The sequence below is a fragment of the Mixophyes fleayi genome, chromosome 1, assembly GCF_038048845.1.
Source record: "Mixophyes fleayi isolate aMixFle1 chromosome 1, aMixFle1.hap1, whole genome shotgun sequence".
Lineage (NCBI taxonomy): Eukaryota > Metazoa > Chordata > Amphibia > Anura > Limnodynastidae > Mixophyes > Mixophyes fleayi.
The window spans coordinates 41855274-41877792 of record NC_134402.1 but is presented as its reverse complement, the minus strand read 5'-3'; the positions used below and the strand labels follow the sequence as shown (position 1 = coordinate 41877792).

Genomic DNA, 22519 nt, shown 5'->3' with positions numbered 1-22519 from the left:
ATCACCATTTATTTATATAGCGCCACTAACTCCACAGCGCTGTACAGAGAACTCACTCACATCAGTCCCTGCCCCATTGGAGCTTACAGTCTAACTCCCTAACACAGACACACACAAACACACACACAGACAGACACACAGACTAGGGTCAATTTGTTAGCAGCCAATCAACCTACCAGTATGTTTTTGGAGTGTGGGAGGAAACCGGAGCACCCGGAGGAAACAAGAACAAACACGGGGAGAACATACAATCTCCTCACAGATAGGGCCATGGTCGGGAATTGAACCCATGACCCCAGTGCTGTAAGGCAGAAGTGCTAACCACTAAGCCACTGTGCTGCCCAAAATATATATATATATATATATATATATATATATATATATATATATATATATACACACACACACACATAAATATATATATATATATATATATATATATATATATATACACATATGTATGTATGCGTGGGTGTGGCCACCTTTAATATCATTTTTTGTAACTTTTTTTATTTCTAGGTGCTAAGAACAACTAATTGGTACCTTAAAAAATATAATCGCTATAATGCAGAAAGTCTACTGTATGAAGAAAACAAGGTAAGATCTAACTTTAATTTATATAAACTTATTCTCATTTCCTCAGGCAGCAAACACATAATTTTCAGAAGTGTTGTGTCAGATCTGTGCATTAAGCTATTAACTTAATGAGCACATCTGCAACTGAATTGCAATGTGTGCTGATTGATGGGTGTGCAAGTTACTTTTGCAACCTTGTCTTAATACCACCTCTGACCAGATGTAAGAAATGAACCCATTTGCACTTTTAACACATTCTGAGAGTCATTGCACAAGAGAATAGTGAACAACCAAACCAATGCAAAAGAGCTTAGAATCAGCATTCTTCACCATGCATGTTAATAGCATGTCACTATAACCCTGTGACCGTCACTAGACAAGCTTTGTATTTTATACCTTTAATGTGTGAAAAGCACAGGGAAACCTTGAACAGGAGACTTCATAAAGGTCTTCCCCACCAGCAAAGATAAATTTGGTGTATTCACTTTATTTAATAGTAAATGACAAGCCAACTAGTATTAGATCCAGTTAGCATGGTTCTATTAGTGTTATTTATAGGGAAGATTTCGTTCAGATCTTCCCTGCATCTCTCTGATTTCCTCTTGCTTGGTTGTCCTGATGATATCATCATGGTAATGTTACCAATGTCCCAACCATGTCCTTGTTGACACCAAGGAATAGTTTTGGAGCCTTGTGAAGCCAGACCCCTGGTATTTCCACCAGTGTCATCAGCTCCCTGTATAGTTAAATATCAAGCTGAAATGTCTACCCTACTGGTTTCTGAAGATTACACTGCAGCAAAGCATTGGCTAAAATATTGGTGCCGGATCTACCCATTTCACAGCCGAATTCAATGTATATTCCCACAATGACGAGGATATGGATGAAGATGATGGTGGCTGCACAGATGCAAAGTTAAGCTTTTCTTATGGGAAGAGTTAGGGAGCCATTGTAGAATGGCTGCTAAAAGTAGGAAATCACCTCAGTCTGTACCAACCTGCAATACAAGGCTGTGTTTCTCAGGACCAGATGTTTAAATGAGCTTCAAGGAGTAGAGTTTGGGTATTGGGAGTAACATTGCTGGTATATAGAGTGGCCGCCAACCCTCTTTCTCTCCAGAAATGTCCTGTTTCCTACATATCTCCAGCGCTGAGATTTAACCTTGGCCTTTACTTCTAATGAGATGCTTTTTTTCACTAACCACGCGTGCTCTACACTGAAAGGTTGTTGTAATCATTATCCTTTATTTCTAAAGCACCAACATATTATGCAATGCTGTGCATTGAGGAGATTATGGTACAAATATATTATATACAATGACATGAAACAGAATTTAAAGACTGCCCTGCTCAAATGAGTTTACATTTTACGTGGTGCTGGAATAATTGATATATAAAGTAGCAAGATAACAATTGTAGCTGATGGTGGGGAAAATGTGTGTGGTTAGATTGTAGGCTCTCAATGGCAGGGTCCTCTACTCCTCATGAATCATATCTGTCCTTCGTACGACCTTGTCGTCATGGCTTTAGCTGAATCCTGCGCTATCTTATGCTTTTAATGCTAGATCGAGTCCGTCCAAGGCGATGATATTATGCATAATTGTATTTATGTCACTGCTATTATCTGCATCTGTCATAATACTTATTGTACTCACATTTGTTATACTATAAGAAGAATCTGTGGGGCCTTATAGATAAACGATGATGATGATGATACTGTGACTGGTCACCATCATTTATCTTAACTGAACCTCCTCATATTCTGGTTCTGGAGTAGCTGTATACCCAGTATTTTTAATAGGCATCATACTCACTGTTCGACACAAAGCCAGGACAATTGTTCCCCAAGTTCACAGAAGCTATGGTGGCAGCTGCTACCGCAAAGAAGGCAGCAGAAATTACCAATCAAGGAACAGAGATGGCAACAACAATCACTGTTGAATTCACTAGGTCCAGCAGCTTATCTATTCCAGTAGATCTTTAAAAGAATCTTGTTCTCGGTATGATGACACTCCTCAAGACCACCTTCCCACTACCTCCACAAATTTATAACTCTTTCTAATTTGTAAGAAAAGGATGAGCTGATCTTACATCATTCTCATGACCTATTTAAAATATAAGTGAGGCTCGAACAAGCAGTATTTTACAATTAATATATTAAAACTTTTATTTAATCAAGGGAGTGATTTAAAAGTTCTAGCATGGTTCCCTTATCTGAGCTTGCTTATTTCAGAATCACTTAGCAAAGTTCATCTGGAATATTAAGTCTCCCAGCACCAAGCTGGACCTCCTAAAGAAACTTACTAAATTTAAATGGAGAGGCTTGCCAGAACTAAGGATTTATTATTGGGCTGCCCATTTGAGCCAAATTGTGGCCTCTTTCGCCCCTCCATCCTCGCGATCTTGGATGGAGATTGAATTTTACTATCTAATGCGGACATCCCTCTCTTGTATCTGGGGCTTATCTAAACAGTCTAGATCACTCCTGTATCTTACCTCTTTGGGATAACTCTGGTTTCCCAGCAGGTCTCTCTGCTATAATCTCTCAAGATTCAACTTGTATTCAGGTGGGAGCAAGGTTTCCTGGTGACTTCTTACAGTAGGGGACGTTTCTACCCTTGGTGGATCTGGAAACAAAATTCACCAACCTCTTCTCTAAATTTTTCAAATGCTTTCAGCTACATCATTTTTTCCCCACCCTTTAGCATTTTGCTTCTCTAGTAGCAGATGAGCAAGGTACCACTACGACTATCCACTAGGTTGGAAGCACCCCCACTGGAAAAACTCCTTATACACCTTTTCAAGGTACTATTCTACACCACCTTTCTATTTCCCTCTCCCTTTCCCTCCTATTTCCATCCTTTATTCTAAAAAACTTAAGCCAAATGTTTTTGACGTTTTACCATTTTACAAGTTTCTTTTGTTTCTGTATGTCTTCAGTTTTTATTTATCTTCTATTGTCTTTTCACCATGATTGTTTTGTATGCCTTACATTCTACCATTTGGTTACATTTGTATTTGAAATTTGAACATGTAGAGTTAAGCAAAAATAAAGTTCTAGTTGGCAGGTCGTAAAAGTGATGGTTTTACTTTTTTACATCCATGAGCATTTCCATCCAAGGCCGCAACCCCACAAGCGCTGATACATTGTGTTTGCTTGAGACCAGTTCCCAAACCAAAAAAATGGATGTGTACCTATGTGTAGATAGGCAGGCAAATAGGCACAATTGCACCTAATTAAATTTGCTTCATATTTTCTAGTTAGTAAATGAACCTTATTGAGTTGACAGACATTTATAATATGTATAGTTAACACATTCCTCAAAATAAATGATGATCCACTGAATTGTTCTCGTAAACTAGTTTGTGACAAAAAAAAAAAAAAGTTTAAAAAAAAGTTTTCATTGATATGTAATTACAGGATGGAGTATTCCTTGTGAGGGACAACAGTCACTGTTCGTTTAATGAACCTTATGTTTTATCCGTGTACTATGAAAATAAAGTGTACCACATCAAAATACGTTACCTAGAAGACAGTCAACAGTATGCTCTTGGGACAGGTCTCCGAGGAAACCATGTAAGTCAAACAACAAATTTCCAGTATATTACAGAAGTATACTGCTAGCACTGTAGCCATTGTTGCAAGGCACTGGGATCCCAGAATAGAGTCCCAATCCCAATTTTCGTATTCATTTGCAAAAATTATGATATCATTTAATTTCTCTATGTATTTGCAATATCTTTTTAAAAAGCCTTCTCAATGCTTTTTTTTATGTTCTACAGAGGTCAAAGTGAAATAGGGTATATTTTACATTTGACATATTTAAGCCATTGCTCAAACTTAGTTTTACTTTGTTTCCCAGTTTGTTAACTATTTGACTTTAGCACGTTTTTCTACTTTTTATAATGCTGGTCACATGTACAACTTAAGCTAAGCACAAACATTAAGATCCTGCCATAATGAGGGTGACCAGACTGAACAGTTCCAAGTGTTCAGTGGTCTGCTCAAATTGGAGGAATCCCACAGAATTGTACAGTATTCAGTGAGGTCACATAATAAACACATACATAACCTGTTACACCTAAACCTTGAAAAATCAAAACAAAGTTATCAATAGAATGTCTTAAAAATATACCCCAAGAACATACAGTATGTGATATTTACAGATACATCTATTGCATACTGTGGACATGGGATGGGCTTACTTTGTCAGGGACTTACAGATCGTTTTGGAGTTTCCTTTACTGGCTGTAACCTGCCATTACTGATTATCTCTAATGGTGATACTTGGCCACCTGACGCTTATTGGTGGTATCAACCGTACACCAGCACCACCAGACTGCTTCACCATCCTCTGGAACCGCTTGCTTCTAGTTGGTGTGCAGCTTTTACAGCACTTCTTTGCTGATCCTCCTGTTTGCTTACTTTGGATCAGGACTGCTGGGTAACGGGCAAGGCATTGGCTCAGGATACCGGGTTCAACATAGGACAGTCGGGGGATGGATTAGAGCGTTGGCTTTTATCTGTAGGTCACAAGAACACAACATGTAAAGTCGTCTCACTGGAAAAGAGCAGGATCTTTATTAATTGTGATAGTGAAGATGTTATACACTTACATGGAGTATTTTTGCCCTTTATATACAGTATAACACAGAGAGGTCACAGGAGGTAATTCATGTTCTTGTCCCTTTAACCAGTCCAGATTGATTCAGTTATCTTGCAGGTGAATCAGTCTAGACCTTGCTATTACTTTTAACAATGTACTCAGTGGACCATTGTACCCCGTTCACACACTGCCAGGTGAGGGGTCTTCTTAGATCATTTTAAATACATTTAAAAAAATATATATATGTTTTAATACATTTCACATTAATACTCAGGTACACGGAACTGTCACTATTATAAATAAAACATATACAACAGTGATAGCTACAATAATTAATAATGATAACAGGGAGGAGACTACATACACATTAATGCAAATTTTCTCTGTAAACTGATATCAGGAATCGTTAATATTTTAAAATTCATCTGTCCTAAACCAGACAGATATCCTGTAAATAATGGGAGGGGTAAGGGGCAAAAAACATGCACTTTTGTCCACAAATTAAAAAAGCACAAAAACATAAAACCTGTGATAAATGCTAAACCTATTAATGGCTAACAGAAAAAGTAAATAGTCAGCTCTCATTGTATTTTCTTTAATTCTAGATAACCATTAAAAGTTCTCACATTCACGTTGCATTTGTTTTTATCTTATTTATTTTAAATCGGAAGACAACAAACACGTGATTGCCTCTCGAGTAGCAGCTAACATTATAGAAAACATTATTTTGCTCTTATGCAATGGAAAAACTGAAGGGGACATCATGAGTTGTAACCTTTAAACCAGAATGTGCCAAACGAAAAGTGAAATCCTTGGTGTGCAGGATAAGATAAGGAGTGTAAAAGGTCTGTGGAAGCCAATTTAGTGTCAGGCTTCTGCACAGGCAATTTCATAATATTGGTTACTCATAGATTATTCTTTCTTTCTTCTCAACGGACAAACGCATTGCTGGATAAACAATCTCTATAAACAATTTAAGGGCACAGAGAACAATCACATTATGTTAATATCTGATCTGTTCTGGAAATAAAAAAATCAAAATACTTTCTATTGCAGAGTATGTGTAAAATAGAATAGTTTGAGCTTACTCGGTCTTGTTAAAATTATAGTTAAGATTTTTATTATTACTGTTATGAATATTTATACAAATAATACTTCGTAATAGACTATACTTTAAGCATGTCCATCAGAACCTGCCCAAATGGAGCTTTTAATCTTATAAAATCACAGGCATACGAACACACGCCAAGGGCCATTCACAGACATTGTTCCAATAATTTGTGATTCATTTTAGTCATCTAGATTTGATTACATGGGATTTTTCTTTTGCTCATTCATAACAAATATCTATGCCCTAAAACAAGAATTCTATTGTACAACCAAAATTAATGTGTGTGTGTCTGGCCACTAGTGTAAGATTGCTAAAAATAGATTCCACCATTTTTCCTAAGCCTGACCAGGCTGTGGTTCTCTGCTGTGCACATCACAGCCTTGTCACGAGATGCAGGGCCTGAAGGCCACTTGCTGATAATTGCGCTGCTAAGCTAGGTTGCGCAAAGTTTAAACACGCCCAGTCTTCGCCAGGGACCCCTGCATGGGAGTTTGAAGTGTGCTGCAAGGGACAAGCACGTCGCGGCCCTCCAAGTTATCCATCAGTGGAGTGGATGGTGAACAGACGTGGTTGTGCAGGCAGAGGTCAAACCGTTGGTATCAAAGGGAAAGGCAAATCGGAGTCAGCAAGCCTAAAGGTCAGATTCAGCAGGAGCAAACAGCCAAAGGGAGATTCAGAAGCAGAACCAGAGGAAGCCGGATCGGTAAACAGGAGGTCAGTCAGAGAGTAGGGAAACAGCCTGGAACGATGCAGCATAGGAAGACCTAGATACTCTGGCGCCTACCTAGTGTTGGGGGCAGGTTTAAATAGTGGAACAGACAGCTCGAACAGCTGACCGCCGACAGGAAGTGCAGAGAAGCATTCCGTTGCTTGAAAATGGAGACGCGAGCGGACACACATGCGCACGGCAATGAGACCCCTGGCACCAATGGTGAGTGCGGGGACTGCGCCCAACAAGCCTCAATGGTTGTGTTTTCTGTATTTTTCGAATGACCAATCAAAATAGTTATATAAAAAAAAAAAAAAATTGCTAAAAGTACATTAATGCTAGTCTTGTTCATGTGTCTTATAACATTATATTCCCAGAATCGCCTTTTCTGTGACAAGGTGATGACAGAGACCGTGCATTTTTTTAGTGCGACCTTCTATTATTGTTAGAGATGTTCACTGACCCCCGTGTTTTGGTTTTGGCAAAACTGGCCTCACGGGCTTTGGATCCCTATTTTCTTCTAAAATCTTATAGTTTGGCTCTTTTTTTATTCCTAAATTATTATCAACCTCAATAACATTAATTTCCAATCATTTCCAGTCAATTTCCGTGAAGTGACAAGAACACTGCTACCCCTCCTGTTTTTGTGTGAGCAATGGCACTGAATCCAAAATCTGCGCGATCTCGACCACGCAACATTAACACTTTGCCTCGATTCAGATATGAGTTTGCGCAAAAGTGCCGAGCCAGCTAGCGAGCCTACTCGGATCCCCTAAGTTCGGGTGGGTTCGGTTTTCAGAAAACCGAGCCGGAGTATCTCTAATTATTGTGTGGTGTATTTTATTTTATATACCTCTCTTTCTCATCCCTTCTTCCCTTCTCCCCCTTCCTCGACTCCGTCTCCGTTTCTCCCGTCTCTCCGTCTCATCCATGTGTCTGTCTGTCTTCCCCTCCCTTTAGATTGTTTGCTCCTTTGAGCAGGGCTCTCCTACCTCCTGTTTCCATCACTTTTAACTGCGCTCTCCAGCTACTCTGCTCACCTCCTCTCGGCCCCTCTGCCCTCTGTCTCCTCTCGCTTCTCTCCACTCCCCTCAGTGACTCTCAACCTGTCATCTGTGCCCACCCTCTTGGGCCATCGTTACCTGCCTATACTCACTTTTCCCCTCCCTCCCTCTCTTTCATGCTGTGCCTGAGCCCCCAGAGTTATAGTGCTTACTGTTACTTGTACTGTGCTGTTTCACCTTGTACTGTGCCATTGTTTGTCCCTGTACGGCGCTACGGATACTTTGTGGCGCCCTATAAATAAAAATTAATAATAATATTTTAGTATAAAGTATTTGCTTTTCCTACTACCTACACTATTTATATTAATGCCTGTTACAGAGTATAACAATGCACAGAGAGTATTGTCACACCTTCCAAAGCACTACAGTCTGTAGTTCAGATAACTTTGCAAACTTGAATGTGAACTCACTTTCTTTCCTCTCCCGTTTCATTGGTTCACATGTTGTTTTTTATGTGGCTATGTTGGTGTATATAATCAGTAAACTTCTCACACTAATCTCTAATTCATAAGTTACTGAATACTAGGCTCGCCTAAAGAAAAAAAGATAACTACAAATTGATTAATGGAATGGAATTTCAGAAATTTTAAATGACATTCCCCCTTATCGCCTGCTAAGTACAGACAGCTTAATGTAACATTTCTATTCAATTATAGACAAACATGACTTTCTGTTCTGAAAAGAAACTTACAAAACCATAAGAGAATACCCAATGACAATCTCTCCAATTTCCAATCTCAAATTCAATAAGAACTCCTGTTTTGTATCACATGCAAATAATATTTATTAGATTTACACCCATTTCCCATAACCCTAAAACTTACTGCTTCCAGGTTAAATTTCTATGTAACATAGTTTTCTGTAAAATATTAAGGACATACTTAAGGGCACATTTGCCATTAGGTGGGGTTAGTACCTCGTCTCTGGTGGCAGAATCAAGTGGGTTATATTTTGTTAAAAAAATAACTTTACAGTTTTATTACTAGTTTTGACCAAATCACATACATGCCGTTCCCCTATTCATCCTGACTCCCAGACATGTAATTCACGCACGCTGTGATTAGGGCTGTAGTGACAGATGCATAGGTTGGGTGGGTGAGAAGGCCAGTTGTTAAAAGGCTGATTAACATACATGTAAATTGGTCAAAAAAAATGCAGATAAATGTAATAATAATAAGAAATGCTTTTTTTCACTGGGATGCAGTGGGTAATGCAGTAGATGGACAACACCACAAGAGTCATCTCAATTAGGAATGGCTCGTAACATTCTGGGCCTGATTCATTAAGGAGCGTAAATGCAGATATGTGCTGTATTTTGCATAAAATCGCTCTGCACATGCCCAGAACTGGACCATAAGCCAGTGAACACAGCAACATCCAATTCACCTTCGAGCACAAAGGACCCTTATTAGAGCCTACTGATTCATGGGCAAAACATGGAGGGTACTAGGCTTATGCAAGTAGTCAATGTACAGTAGGGGCGTGCCAAGTCCAAGCGTTCCTTCTCTGTCACCACCTCTGGGTCTCTCTCCCCCCCATCCACCCTTCCAGTCGGGGTCCCTCAGGGCTCTGTTCTAGGATCCTTACTCTTCTCTCTATACACCTCCTCCCTGGGTGAACTCATCAGCTCCTTCGGCTTCAGCTACCACCTTTACGCTGACGACACTCAACTATACCTCTCCTCTCCTGATCTCTCTCCCTCCCTCCTCTCCAGGGTGTCCGCCTGCCTCTCTGCCATCTCCTCCTGGATGTCCTCTCGATTCCTCAAACTTAACCTTGCCAAAACTGAGCTCATAGTTTTTCCTCCCTCTCATACTCCATCCCCTTCTGACCTCTCCATCACTGTCGACAACACCTCTATCTCCCCTGTCCCCCAACTTCGCTGTCTTGGTGTCATCCTCGACTCCTCTCTCTCCTTTGGCCCCCACATCCTCTCTCTTGCTAAATCCTGCCGCTTCCAGCTGCGCAACATCGCTCGCATCCGGCCCTTCCTCTCCCAAGATGCCACCAAATGCCTTATCCACTCTCTGATCATCTCCCGCCTGGACTACTGCAACCTCCTCCTCACTGGCCTCCCCCACTCTCATCTCGATCCCCTTCGATCCATCCTTAACGCTGCAGCTAGGCTTATTTTCCTCTCTCGCCGCTCCTCTTTTGTCTCCCTCCTCTACCTAGCCCTTCACTGGCTCCCATTCCCCTTCAGAAGCCTCTTTAAGCTCCTCACACTCACCTACAAGGCCCTCGCCAACTCCACTGCGCCCTACATCTCCACCCTCCTCTCTATTTATGCTCCATCCCGCCCTCTCCGTTCTGCCTCTGACCATCGCCTCTCTTCCCCCCTTATAACCTCCTCCCACGCGCGTATCCAAGACTTCGCCCGTGCTGCCCCCCTCCACTGGAACAAGCTCCCTCCCTCCATCAGAACTTTCCCTAATCTGTCCAGCTTCAAATGGGCCCTAAAAACCCACCTTTTTCTTAAAGCCTTTCTGTCTCCCACTTAACTTCCTACCTTATCTTCTGCCTCTGTCCCACTACTCTCCCTCTCTCCCCTGCGTCTCTCTGTCTGTCCACCCCTTCCCTTAGATTGTACGCTCCTCTGAGCAGGGCCATCTCTCCTCCTGTTTCCACCACTTCTAACTCTGCTCTCCAGCTACTTAGCCCTCCTCCTCGAGGGTCCTCCACCCCACGTCCACTCTCGCTCCCTCCTCCCCCCTGGGGGTCTCCCTGTCTTCCGCGCCCTCCTTCTTGGGCCCCGTCGTTTGCGGATCCTCCCTCCCCCTTCCCCGCCCTCTCTAGCTGTGCATTGAGCGTACTGAGTTGCTGTGTTTACTGTACTGTGCTGTCTCCCATTGTGATCGTGATTTTGTTTGTCTCTGTACGGCGCTGCGGATGCCTTGTGGCGCCTTATAAATAAATATTAATAATAATAATAAAAGCGCACATAGCAATGTTCAATTCAAGCTTTGGGCATCTCTCAGGTGCGTGTTTTTCTATCTTATCACTTGCACCAGTTACAGGTCTGGTGTAAGTGCCCATTACTAATAATGACTGTTTCCTATGCATGCGAGAACAATCTGCAATCAGAAGCAACTGTAAAAATACATTTTATGTACAGTACACAGTCATAACATCCTAATAAATTTTATGGGGTGTGGTTCAATTTACATAAGTTAAAAAAAAAAAAGAAAAAAAGACAACGCAATTTGTGTTTGTTTTGCAAGCCTTAATGAATCAGGGCCGAATGTGTTTGATACAAACTTAAATAAAAGGAAACATTGCTTGCTGTAAGTCATAATATATCAAATTAATCCAGGTTTAATTTTTTAATAAATCATTTTTAGTAAACCATATTATAGCATTATTAATGGATGTCACTAAGAGTATAGCTGTAGATTAAATGTAAAATATTTACAATTCCCACAAATTATTTAAAAAGGTATTAATGGCACTTAAATGTAAAGCCAGCATTAAACTTTTTGAAGAATCTTTGCTTACCACAGGATGGAATACTAAATGGATATAGGATCAGTAAGTTTCATATATTTGTTCTCAGTTTGGAACTACAGTTGTAGGGGGGGAGAAATGTTACAATAGTAGCTAGATAACATGTCCTTGAAGTGATTAAAAGTTGTGTAGTGTTTGTGGTTTCTTTAGTCATTAACACACTAGAGATACATTTTGACAGTTAATAGGACCTTCCTCTGTACTCGTAGGACAGCTCGCTCCTAACATAACATCTGAACGTTACAATACCATTCTATAATGTATAAAGTATACATAGCTACCTTTAAATATCGCAAGCATACAGAACAGCAATGAGAATTGCATCTGGTATAAATTTACTTGCTTAATCCCCAGAATGTCTGAATATTGCCAAGTTCTTCCAGAATCTTGGCAGAGCAGGTCACCCTCCTAGAACCTTCACTTGGAAAGTGGGAGGAGCCTTGATGATGAGATTCACACCATCATAGCCCCACCCCCAAGGCAATGGCGAGAAATATAAAACTAGGTATAATTGAATAATAAAACATCCCAGCTTTCATTAAATATATCTACCAATTGTTAGGAACCCCTCCAGCCGGCACAACACAACCCGGAGTCTACTCTGTCAATCAGGTGTTCACTGGAGCCCCTGATGGTGGGGACAGACTGGGCTGCAAACTGACAGAGGGTCGTGAAGTGCGTACAGGCTGGGGAGAACCCAGGCCAGCGGAGTGAGGTCCACGCAGAGGTCAAGGGCCGGCAGCAGGTTGCAGTTCCAGTAAACAAGCTGGGGTCAAGGGTCACAGGCAAAACAGGAGAAAGGGTAAACAGGCCAGAGGTCAGGGTCACGGGATACACAAGCGAAGTCCAAATCCAAGCCAAGGGTCATACACGGGAGATCAGTAGACGTTCAATAGACAGGAACAAGCAGGTCAGCAGACTGGGTAGCAGAAGCTATAACCGGCAATGAGGCAGCAGACCTCATTGCATTAAATACCAATACAGACCAATCAGTAGTTGGATACACTGCTGCAGGCTAATTACTCATACAGAGCAGGGCCAATCAGGGCTTGTCTCTGAAATACACAGATGCAGGCAAATGCCTGTAATATCAGCCCACTAATTAAAATCAGCCCACAGGCTGCCTGTCATGCGCCCGCCTACCGCGGGGACGCAGCGCTATTGTAGAGGCGTCCGGCCGTTGCCTTGGTGACGGCCGGGCAGGAAGAGGAAATGACGTCCCGGTCGTGAAGCTGACGGCCGGGACGCCAGGGAGAGCCAGAAGCGAGCCGCGGCGGCTGTGAGTACCGCCGCAGCTCGTAACAGTACCCCCCCCCCCTTGAGGAGGGGTTGAGGAACCCCGACACCCAGGTTTTCTTGGAAATTTCCTGAAGAACTCCTTCAGCTGCTTAGGAGCATGGAGTTGTCTCCGTGGAATCAAAGACCGCTCTTCTAACCCACGATTCCTCCACTGCACTAGGAAGTGCACCTGACCTTGCACTTTTTTGGAATCCAGGATCTTCTGAACAACGTATCTTGGTTGTCTGTTTGAATTTCTCCCAGGCAAACTTGAAGACTGGATTTGACTCGGATATAATACCGGCTTCAAAAGAGAACAGTGAAATGTGTTGGGGATTCTTAATGAGCCCGGAATTTTTAACCTAAATGCGACGGGGTTCACCTGCTTGATGATGGGAAACGGCCCGATGAACTTAGGGCCCAACTTCTTGCAAGGCTGTTTGAGGCTGATATTTTTTGTAGACAGCCACACTTTCTGGCCAAACTTAAGGGAGCAGGTGGTACGGTGTCGGTCCGAAAAAATTTTTGCAACAGGTGAGGCTTTTCTCAATGATAAGTGTACTTTCCTCCAGATAACTCTGAGATCCCTGGCAGTGGAGCGGATCTCCTGGATACCGACTGGCTGAAGTGAATACAAGGAGTTAGATCTGGGGTGAAAACCATAATTGCAAAAAAACGGAGAGGTTTTGGTAGATGAGTGACAGGAGTTGTTACAGGCAAATTCCGCCCAGGGCAAAAAGGAGGACCAGTTGTCATGGAACTCCGATGTGTAGCATTGTAAAAACTTCTCCAAACACTGGTTAATCCTTTCAGTTTGCCCATTTGACTGAGGGTGGTATGCGGAAGACAAACTAATCTTGATTCCAAGGAGGGTACAGAAGGATTTCCAGAACTGTGCTATGAACTGAGAACCCCGATCGGAGACGATGTCAGTAGGGAGTCCATGGAGACGGAAGATGTGTTGAATGAACAAGACGGCCAAATCTCGAGCAGTAGGAAGCCTGGTTAATGAAATGAAATGCGACATTTTGCTGAACCGGTCTACCACGACCCAAATGGTATTGTGTCCCGCAGAGGATGGCAGATCAACTATAAAGTCCATGGACAAGTGTGTCCAAGGTTTTGCAGGAGCGGCCAACGGAACTAACTGACCTACTGGGCGAGTCCTGGGAACTTTGTTCCTGGCACAAACTTTACAAGACAGGACGTGACTCTTGACGTCAGCAGACAAAGACAGCCACCATACAGTACAGGAAAGGATTTCCAATGTTTTGAAGACTCCAGGATGTCCAGCAGACTTACTATTGTGTGCTTCAGCCAGGACTGCTTTTCTTAGATGAACTGGGACAAACAAGCATCCTACCGGAGTATTATCAGGAGCCAACCTCTGGAACCTTTGTAAGGTACAGCTCAAGTCTTGGATTAACCCAGCATGGATCATAGGCACAGGAACAATAGGCTCTGGACTAGTAACTGGGGCATGGTGTGCCAGGAAACTTCTGGACAGAGCGTCTGCCCGGACGTTTTTAGAACCTGGACGATAGGTGATTATAAAGTTAAAACGGGTGAAGAACAGTGACCAACGAGCCTGTCGAGGGTTCAGTCGTTTGGCCGACTGTATATACTGTAGATTTTTATGATCCGTTATAACGGAGATCTGATGTGCAGCGCCTTCCAACCTATGTCGCCATTCCTCAAAGGCCCATTTAATTGCTAACAGTTCTCGATTTCCAACATCATAGTTGGTTTCCGCTGAAGAGAACTGACGGGAAAAATAGGCACATGGATGTAGGCGGAGAGTATGGGGATCTTTTTGTGACAAGATGGCCCCGGCACCAACGTCAGAGGCATCAACTTCAAGAATAAACGGTACCTTAGGATCCGGGTGTCTAAGGACCTGAGCAGACACGGAGGCTTTCTTCAGGGTTTCAAAAGCCATTATTGTTTGTTGAGACCAATTAGCTGGATCGCTTTCCTTGCGGGTCAAGGTGACGATAGGGGCCACGATATCAGCAAAGCCGCCAATAAATCTCCTGTAATAATTGGCAAAACCCAGGAATCTCTGGACCGCCTTGAGGTTATTCGGCTGTACACAGTCCAGGATTGCTTGGACCTTGGTTGGGTCCATGGAAAAACCTTCTGAGGAGATTATATAACCTAGGAAGGATACCTTCTGGACCTCGAACTCGCATTTCTCGAGTTTAGCGTAGAGATGGTGTTCTCGCAATTTCTGTAGGACTTGTCTGACATGACCCTGGTGTACTGACAACGATTCTGAATATATGAGGAGGTCGTCCAAGTAAACAACGAAGTGTCCCAGAAACTCACGTAACACCTCATTAATCAAATCCTGGAATACTGCAGGGGCATTACTAAAACCAAACGGCATGACCAGATATTCATAGTGGCCCGAGAGCGTGTTGAATGCCGTCTTCCACTCATCACCTGCTCTAATACGTATGAGGTTATAGGCACCACGAAGATCAATTTTCGTGAAGATAGTTGCGCCTCTTAGTTGGTCAAAAAGTACGGAGATGAGAGGAAGGGGATAGGTGTTCTTGACCGTAATGAGATTCAGCCCTCGGTAGTCGATACAGGGTCTGAGTCCACCGTCCTTCTTGGATACAAAGAAGCACCCTGCTCCTACTGGAGACTTGGATCGCCTGATGAAGCCTTTCTCCAAGTTTCCGTCAATGTAATCCTGCATGGATTTGGTCTCTGGACCAGAGAGAGAGTACAAGCATCCCATGGGTAATTTAGAACCCGGAATGAGCTCAATGGCACAGTCGAAATCCCGGTGCGGTGGTAGAGTGTCAGCAGCCTTTTTGGAGAAAACATCCCAGAAGTCATAATACTGTGAAGGAAGTTACTCCGGAATAGGCTGAATCACATGCAGGGGTAGGGTCAAGCAAGACTGTGTACAATAAGAGCTCCACTGGACAATTTCTCCTTTTACCCAATCCATGACAGGGTTATGGCGGGATAGCCAGGGGTTGCCCAGAATCAAAGGAACTGACAGACATTCGTTAAGGAGGAAGACTATGGATTCCGAGTGGAGAACTCCAATGTTCAATTGTAGTGGCGGGGTCTCCCAGGTAATCTTGCCGCCTGGTAATGGACTGCCATCTAAGCCACAGACAGTAATAGAAGACTTGAGTTTTACCAATCGGAATTCCAGCAGCGCGGGCGAACCCGATGTCAAGGAAGTTGCCTGCAGCTCCACTAGCAATGAAGGCCGACAGGTCCACAGTACGAGCACTGAACGTGAGCTGTGCAGGGATCAATACAGCATTTTTCGGGTAGACAATCTGTAGACCTAGGTGAACTTTCCCCTCGTTCCCTAGGCACGCTCTTTTCCCGGCTTATTTGGGCAGGAACGGGAGAAGTGGCCTTTTGTGCCACAGTAGAGACATAGGCCTTGTGATCGTCTCCTGTCTCTTTCCTCAGTGGAGAGACGATACGCTCCTAATTGCATAGGTTCCTCACCATCCGTGGAAACAGGAATGAAGGCGGATGGAGGTGAAGATGTCTCCTTTTCGGTTTTCCGCTCTTTAAATCTCCTGTCGATTTTGATGGAGGGGTGCATCAGATCCTCCAGAGAAGTAGGCGATGGATATTGCACCAAAGAGTCTTTAATCTGTTCCGACAGGCCGAGACAGAACTGACTATGTAAGGCGGGGTCATTCCATCCACTATCAGTGGACCATCTACGGAATTCAGCGCAATATTCCTCTGCCGACCGCCGGCCTTGTTTCAAGGCCCGTAGATGAGCTTCTGCGGAGGCCATTCGATCCGGGTCATCATATAGTAGACCTAATGCCTCAAAGAAAGCATCTACAGACTGCATGGCAGGACTGTCTGTAGCAAAGAAAAGGCCCAGGACTGGGGGTCACCTTGTAGGAGGGAAATGATAATCCAGACTCTTTGTTGCTCTGAACCAGAGGAGCGGGGTCTCAACCGGAAATAGAGCTTGCAGCTCTCCCTGAAATTCCGAAACAGGGATCTATTTCCAGAGAACCGATCCAGCAAATTCACCTTAGGTTCACAGGTGGAACTCGGAGTGGGTTGTGAGGTTTTCGCGGCTTCTTCTTGGACGGACATACGCTCAGACAATCCCTGGATCATTTGGTACAGGGACTCCACATGGCCTGCTAGGGCTTGCGCCGGAGACGGGGAAGTTCCGCTTCCATCCATCTCAACTTCGTCTTCGGAACGTCTGTTTATGGGCGGTTATAATGTTAGGAACCCCTCCAGCCGGCACAACACAACCCGGAGTCTACTCTGTCAATCAGGTGTTCACTGGAGCCCCCAATGGTGGGGACAGACTGGGCTGCAGACTGACAGAGGGTCGTGAAGTGTGTACCGGCTGGGGAGAACCCAGGCCAGCGGAGTGAGGTCCACGCAGAGGTCAAGGGCCAGCAGCAGGTTGCAGTTCCAGTAAACAAGCCGGTGTCAAGGGTCACAGGCAAAACAGGAGAAAGGGTAAACAGGCCAGAGGTCAGGGTCACGGGATACACAAGCGAAGTCCAAATCCAAGCCAAGGGTCATACACGGGAGATCAGTAGAAGTTCAATAGACAGGAACAAGCAGGTCAGCAGACTGGGTAGCAGAAGCTATAACCGGCAATGAGGCACCAGACCTCATTGCATTAATTACCAATACAGACCAATCAGTAGTTGGATACACTGCTGCAGGCTAATTACTCATACAGAGCAGGGCCAATCAGGGCTTGTCCCTGAAATACACAGATGCAGGCTAATGCCTGTAATATCAGTTCACTAATTAAATTAGCCTACAGGATGCCTGTCATGCGCATGCGCCCGCCTACCGCTGAGACGCAGCGCTATTGTAGAGGTGTCCGGCCGTTGCCTTGGTGACGGCCGGGCAGGAAGAGGAAATGAGGTCCCGGTCGTCAAGGTGACGGCCGGGACGCCAGGGAGAGCCAGAAGCGAGCCGCGGCGGCTGTGAGTACCGCCGCGGCTCGTAACACCAATAGAATTTTTGATTAGGGCAGAGTCCTTTGTGGACAGCCCAGCAACTATAACAAGCAGGCTAACCAGAATCTAAGAACAGAGAATCATAAAAAATTCAAAAAAAAATTATTTATTTTTTTTAAAAGGAATTGTCTGCAAAATTCAATAACATTGAAATTGACATGTCCCAAAATGTGTTATAATGAAGATTACCTTCCTTTAAATACCTATAAAGATATTTGTGATTGAGAACATGGATTGTTATGCCATCCTACAATTTAGTAATTACCCACCAGATGGAAAAAAAGTAGTAATATATTCTTATTGAAATTGTAACCAGCACTATTTGCGTAACAAAAATTATTATTCTCTTTTTTCAATTTTCAGAAATTCAACTCTGTGAAGGAAATGATTGAATTCCATAGGAATTTTCCCCTGTTACTTGTTGATGGAAAAAGCAGAAGGCATTTTCAAGGGCAGCAATGTTTTCTAACTCGTCCACCTATTCTGACGAATCACAGGTCTTCATTGTCTCTCTGAAGGGCGTTTATATTTCTACCATTAACTTGAAGCCAACATGTGCCTTGTATTGCTCTAGTGCCTGAGTAAAATGATGGCACTCCCATTTCTAATTGATAATTTAATTTAAAGCTTGGTGATACCAAACAAGCACTCCACTATAATGTATGATTATAAATTGACCACTGTTGCATTTAATGTATGTATAATAATTAATTTTAAGGTTCATGGTTTAGGCAGTCAGCTTCCACTTCTATTCATAAAATCCAACCTTATGGCAAATATGTTGTTACTTGATAAATAACTTCTGCTCTGCTTTTCTGAACATGTATATATAGTTTAAGTGGAAAGACATTTTAGATAATTAAAATATTTTCATTGTAAAGCCTGTTTTTCTAAGTGTGATTTTGAAAGAACTGAATTCTATAAATGTATCTATATATTTTTGAAGCATATCATGAATAACACGAACTCAGTGAAGACACCAGAACTGCAAGTGTCACTCACTCACTATACATTAATAGGCATAAAAATGAGATTTGAGAATATTTTCTCACATTGCATTCTGGGTAGAATGCAGAAGGAGCATGAACATGAACACCTTAATTGGCTGTCTGAATTAAATGGCAAGCTACTGAGATTAGTTAGCTCTCGTGGTCAGGCATGATAGAATATAGACTCTGAAAGGCCAGCTATTTATTCATGTGAGCTGGAGATACAAACGCCTGGCTCATTATATGCATAGGTGTGAAGTGAGGACCACAGGAGGATGGCAGAGTCTTTTGAACTGTTAATCAGTCTTTGATCAGAAGGTTAGAGGACAGCAGATCTCCCAAGTCTAATAAAGATGACACTAGACTGATTAAAATGACAATGACACATAAAACAGCTGTCTCTCCTCTCTAGGCCACAGTACAGGGTAATGTATATTTGCATGGATATATATTCCCAATCCTTCCTCTTTGTGTTCTGAAGTTCCCTATTAACATAGTGATCCTCAGATCATTTATACTGTGGTCACTGCTGCAGAAATATTCCATTACAGCAGCATCTGGTTTACAATTATTAGTGAATCTGTATAGTCATTCATTGGCTACACATATGGCCAGAAAACACATACAAAGGGGCCAAGGAATACTTTGGCTGCACTATTTTAAGAGTGGTTTCATCTTCTTCACTACTAGCATCCCTATAGGGACACTGCCATTATCAAACTGGCTATAGCTTTTTTTTCTTGCCCCTCTTCCCCTTACCACATCATGACACTGCCCCGGTCACGTGCAACTCTGTCCTCATTTTATGATCAACAAACAAATATCCTGAAATACTTTGCGCTGTTGTAAAATTCTGGCTATCTTTCCGATGAATAAATGTAAACAGAAAATAAACAATAGCAATAAAGGTCCTCTGAGCCTAGTCAAAACTATTGGTAGAAACCTATCACACAGGTCTGCGATGGAAAAGCTTTTTTAATGCATTTATGTGATACTTATAGATTTTTGGCTTCTGGACACGAAAATGTCTCCAGATTTTGCATATCACATCACATTTCTGCAAAACTTGTATTTATGAATAAGTCATTTTTTTCATATTCTTTAAAATAATACATGTATTCTGCCTACATTTATTATAAAACATTGTCTTATATAAATTCATTCGGTAGTATAGAACGTTGCAATTCAGTTCTCGTCATAAAACTTCCCCCCGCCCAGTGCCAGATTAAGGTCAACCTGGGCCTGGAGCTGAAATTTACAAAGGGCCTAAACCCCATACTGTCTAAAGGAACATTGTACACACAACTACAAGGTCAGCTGTTGAAGGTGGAACCAAATACAACAGATGCAACACAGTTTTGCCCTGTGCTGGCTCATTTTAACCCCTGCCTACCACCACATACACACAAAGTACATATACATTCATAGATTTGTCAAAAAGAAGTTTAAAAGCTGTTTTATTGCATAATGGCAACACATATGCGTCAATACCATTAGCACATTCAGTCTATCTTAAAGAAACATATGAAAATTTGAAAAATGTTGATTAGATATGCAAGGCACAACTGGTTAATATGTGGAGATCTTAAAATTGTATGCATGGTACTTGGCCAGCAACAAGTTTACACCAAATTCCCATGTTTTCTCTGTGAATGGGATAGCAGAGCTAAAAATTTACATCGCCAAAAAAAACAATTAGCCAGCTCTAAAAAGTTTGGAAATTGGAAAAAAATAATGTCATCAAATCCAGTTTAGTAGATCCAAATAAAAGTTTTAATTCCACCTCTACGTATAAAATTAGGACGGATGAAACCATTTATAAAAGCACTGCCTAAAGACGGAGAAACTTTCAAATATCTTTGCACCAAATTCCCTAACATATCTGATGATAAACTGAAGGAACGCATTTTAACAGGCCCCAACATTACAAACTTAATAAAAGATGAACATTTCGGGCGTGTAAAGAATATTGAGGAACTTTCGACGTGGACTTCGTTCAAACAAGTGATGTCAAAATTTTTAGGCAATATCAAGGATCCAAATTACAAAGAAATTGTCAGGCAAATGCTTACTAGTTACAGAAACCTTGGCTGTAATATGAGTTTAAAGGTATATTTTGTGAATTTCCATATTGAGCATTTCCCGAATAATCCGAAACTACAGTAAAGAACAGGGTGAACGGTTCCACCAAGACGTTAAAGATGTATAAAGAAGATACCAGGGCCGTTGGGACGTCATTATGATTGCCGACTACTGCTGGATGATACACAGAAAAAAAACTTATAGGTGAAAAGCAAAAAAACGAAGTTTGAAGACAAACAAAAAACAGGATATTAACGTTTTCAATAATTATGGTTTTGTTTCTATTACTGTTTGATTTTATTGTTATTTTATTATGTAATAAAGACAAACACAGTGATATCATCTACACTTCTTCGCATTTCACAATAAATATGTCAGGAACAATTAAACTTCTTGTTTTTTCTTAAAAATGTATGTAACCCCCTTATAGGTAAATGTGTCTTTGTTTTTTTTTTATATATACTATTTCTTGATGTACACAGGAGTATAAAAAAGTATTATTAAAAAAGCTTTCAATACCTTAAATTTCGCAGACTTGTGTTATCAGGGTACTTGTGCCGTTATATGTAAGAGGTGTCAGCAGCATTGGTGGTAGATGTTAAACCACAAGAAGCTTTTAGAATTAACCAATTTGTCGGTTTTATTTCAGAACTTGTTGTAACATATGATATATACATACTGTATATACAGTTGCTGACAGTTGAAACTGACTAACAGACAGGCAGTATGATGTACTTAACTCTATTATAGTACATTCATATATGCAGATTGTAGTAAGCTTATATTGTGGGAAATGTCAGAGAACAAGTTGTTCATACATATTTTGTGCCCCCTCTCACTTTATATATCTATATACAGTAAAAAAAAGACAGCTCTAGTTATGATGTCTTTACAGTTCAACTGTCACTGGAAGAACCAGCTGAGAGCCCAATTTCCTGTTTGTGCATGTTGAGTACAGAGTTGTGAACGGCTGGAAGCTGCCCCACTTCCTGTCTTCACCGATCACAGGGGACACCACTACCAAGATGGGAGACGGAGCGTAGCGCTTCATATTAACAAAAACACCTTGATAATGAGGGACCACATGCACAAGAGCAGAGTTAGATGAAAAGTGTTATTAATGTCCCTTTTTACGCAAAGCCATATTCACAAAAATCTAAACCCTTTATTAAGATCACAATGGTCAAAATGATTAAAGTAATCTTAAAACAGATGAATTCAGTTTACCTGAAGGAAAAAAAAAAATGTAAATGTGTTAACTCAATATAGTGAATGCTAGAATGTCTGCCATTACAATCTACAAATTAAAAAAAATAGTCTAGAGTGTTAGTAATTATGGCATTAAGTTGGTTACTTTTAACAGGCTGTTTAACAACAAATATATCCTTTATTTGTAAAGTTAGCTGAAAGCGTTTCGTTTTTGCGGTTTAAAATAGTTTTGATGCACTAGTTATAGAAAGTGCTCTTTTTGTTTAGAAGTACTGTTAAAGACTTGATGAGATATACAAATAAAAAAAAATAAAAAAATTAACTAAATTTGTTTCCCAGCACAATGAAGAGTAAAAAGCCATTGAGCCTAACAGGGGAGTGGGTGGGGGCTAGT

General features: G+C 41.8%; 1 protein-coding gene across 1 annotated transcript in view; it reads left to right on the top strand.

Annotated features, from left to right (window-relative positions):
* The window catches only part of CLNK (cytokine dependent hematopoietic cell linker), a 158716-nt gene extending 140030 nt beyond the window's left edge, over positions 1-18686 (top strand). Inside the window, exons 18-20 of the mRNA XM_075188878.1 lie at positions 520-597; positions 3997-4152; positions 18209-18686. Coding sequence (XP_075044979.1) covers positions 520-597; positions 3997-4152; positions 18209-18361 — 387 coding nt within the window. The 3' untranslated portion in view covers positions 18362-18686. The remainder of the gene's footprint in view (positions 1-519; positions 598-3996; positions 4153-18208) is intronic.
* Positions 18687-22519: the final 3833 nt, after the last annotated feature.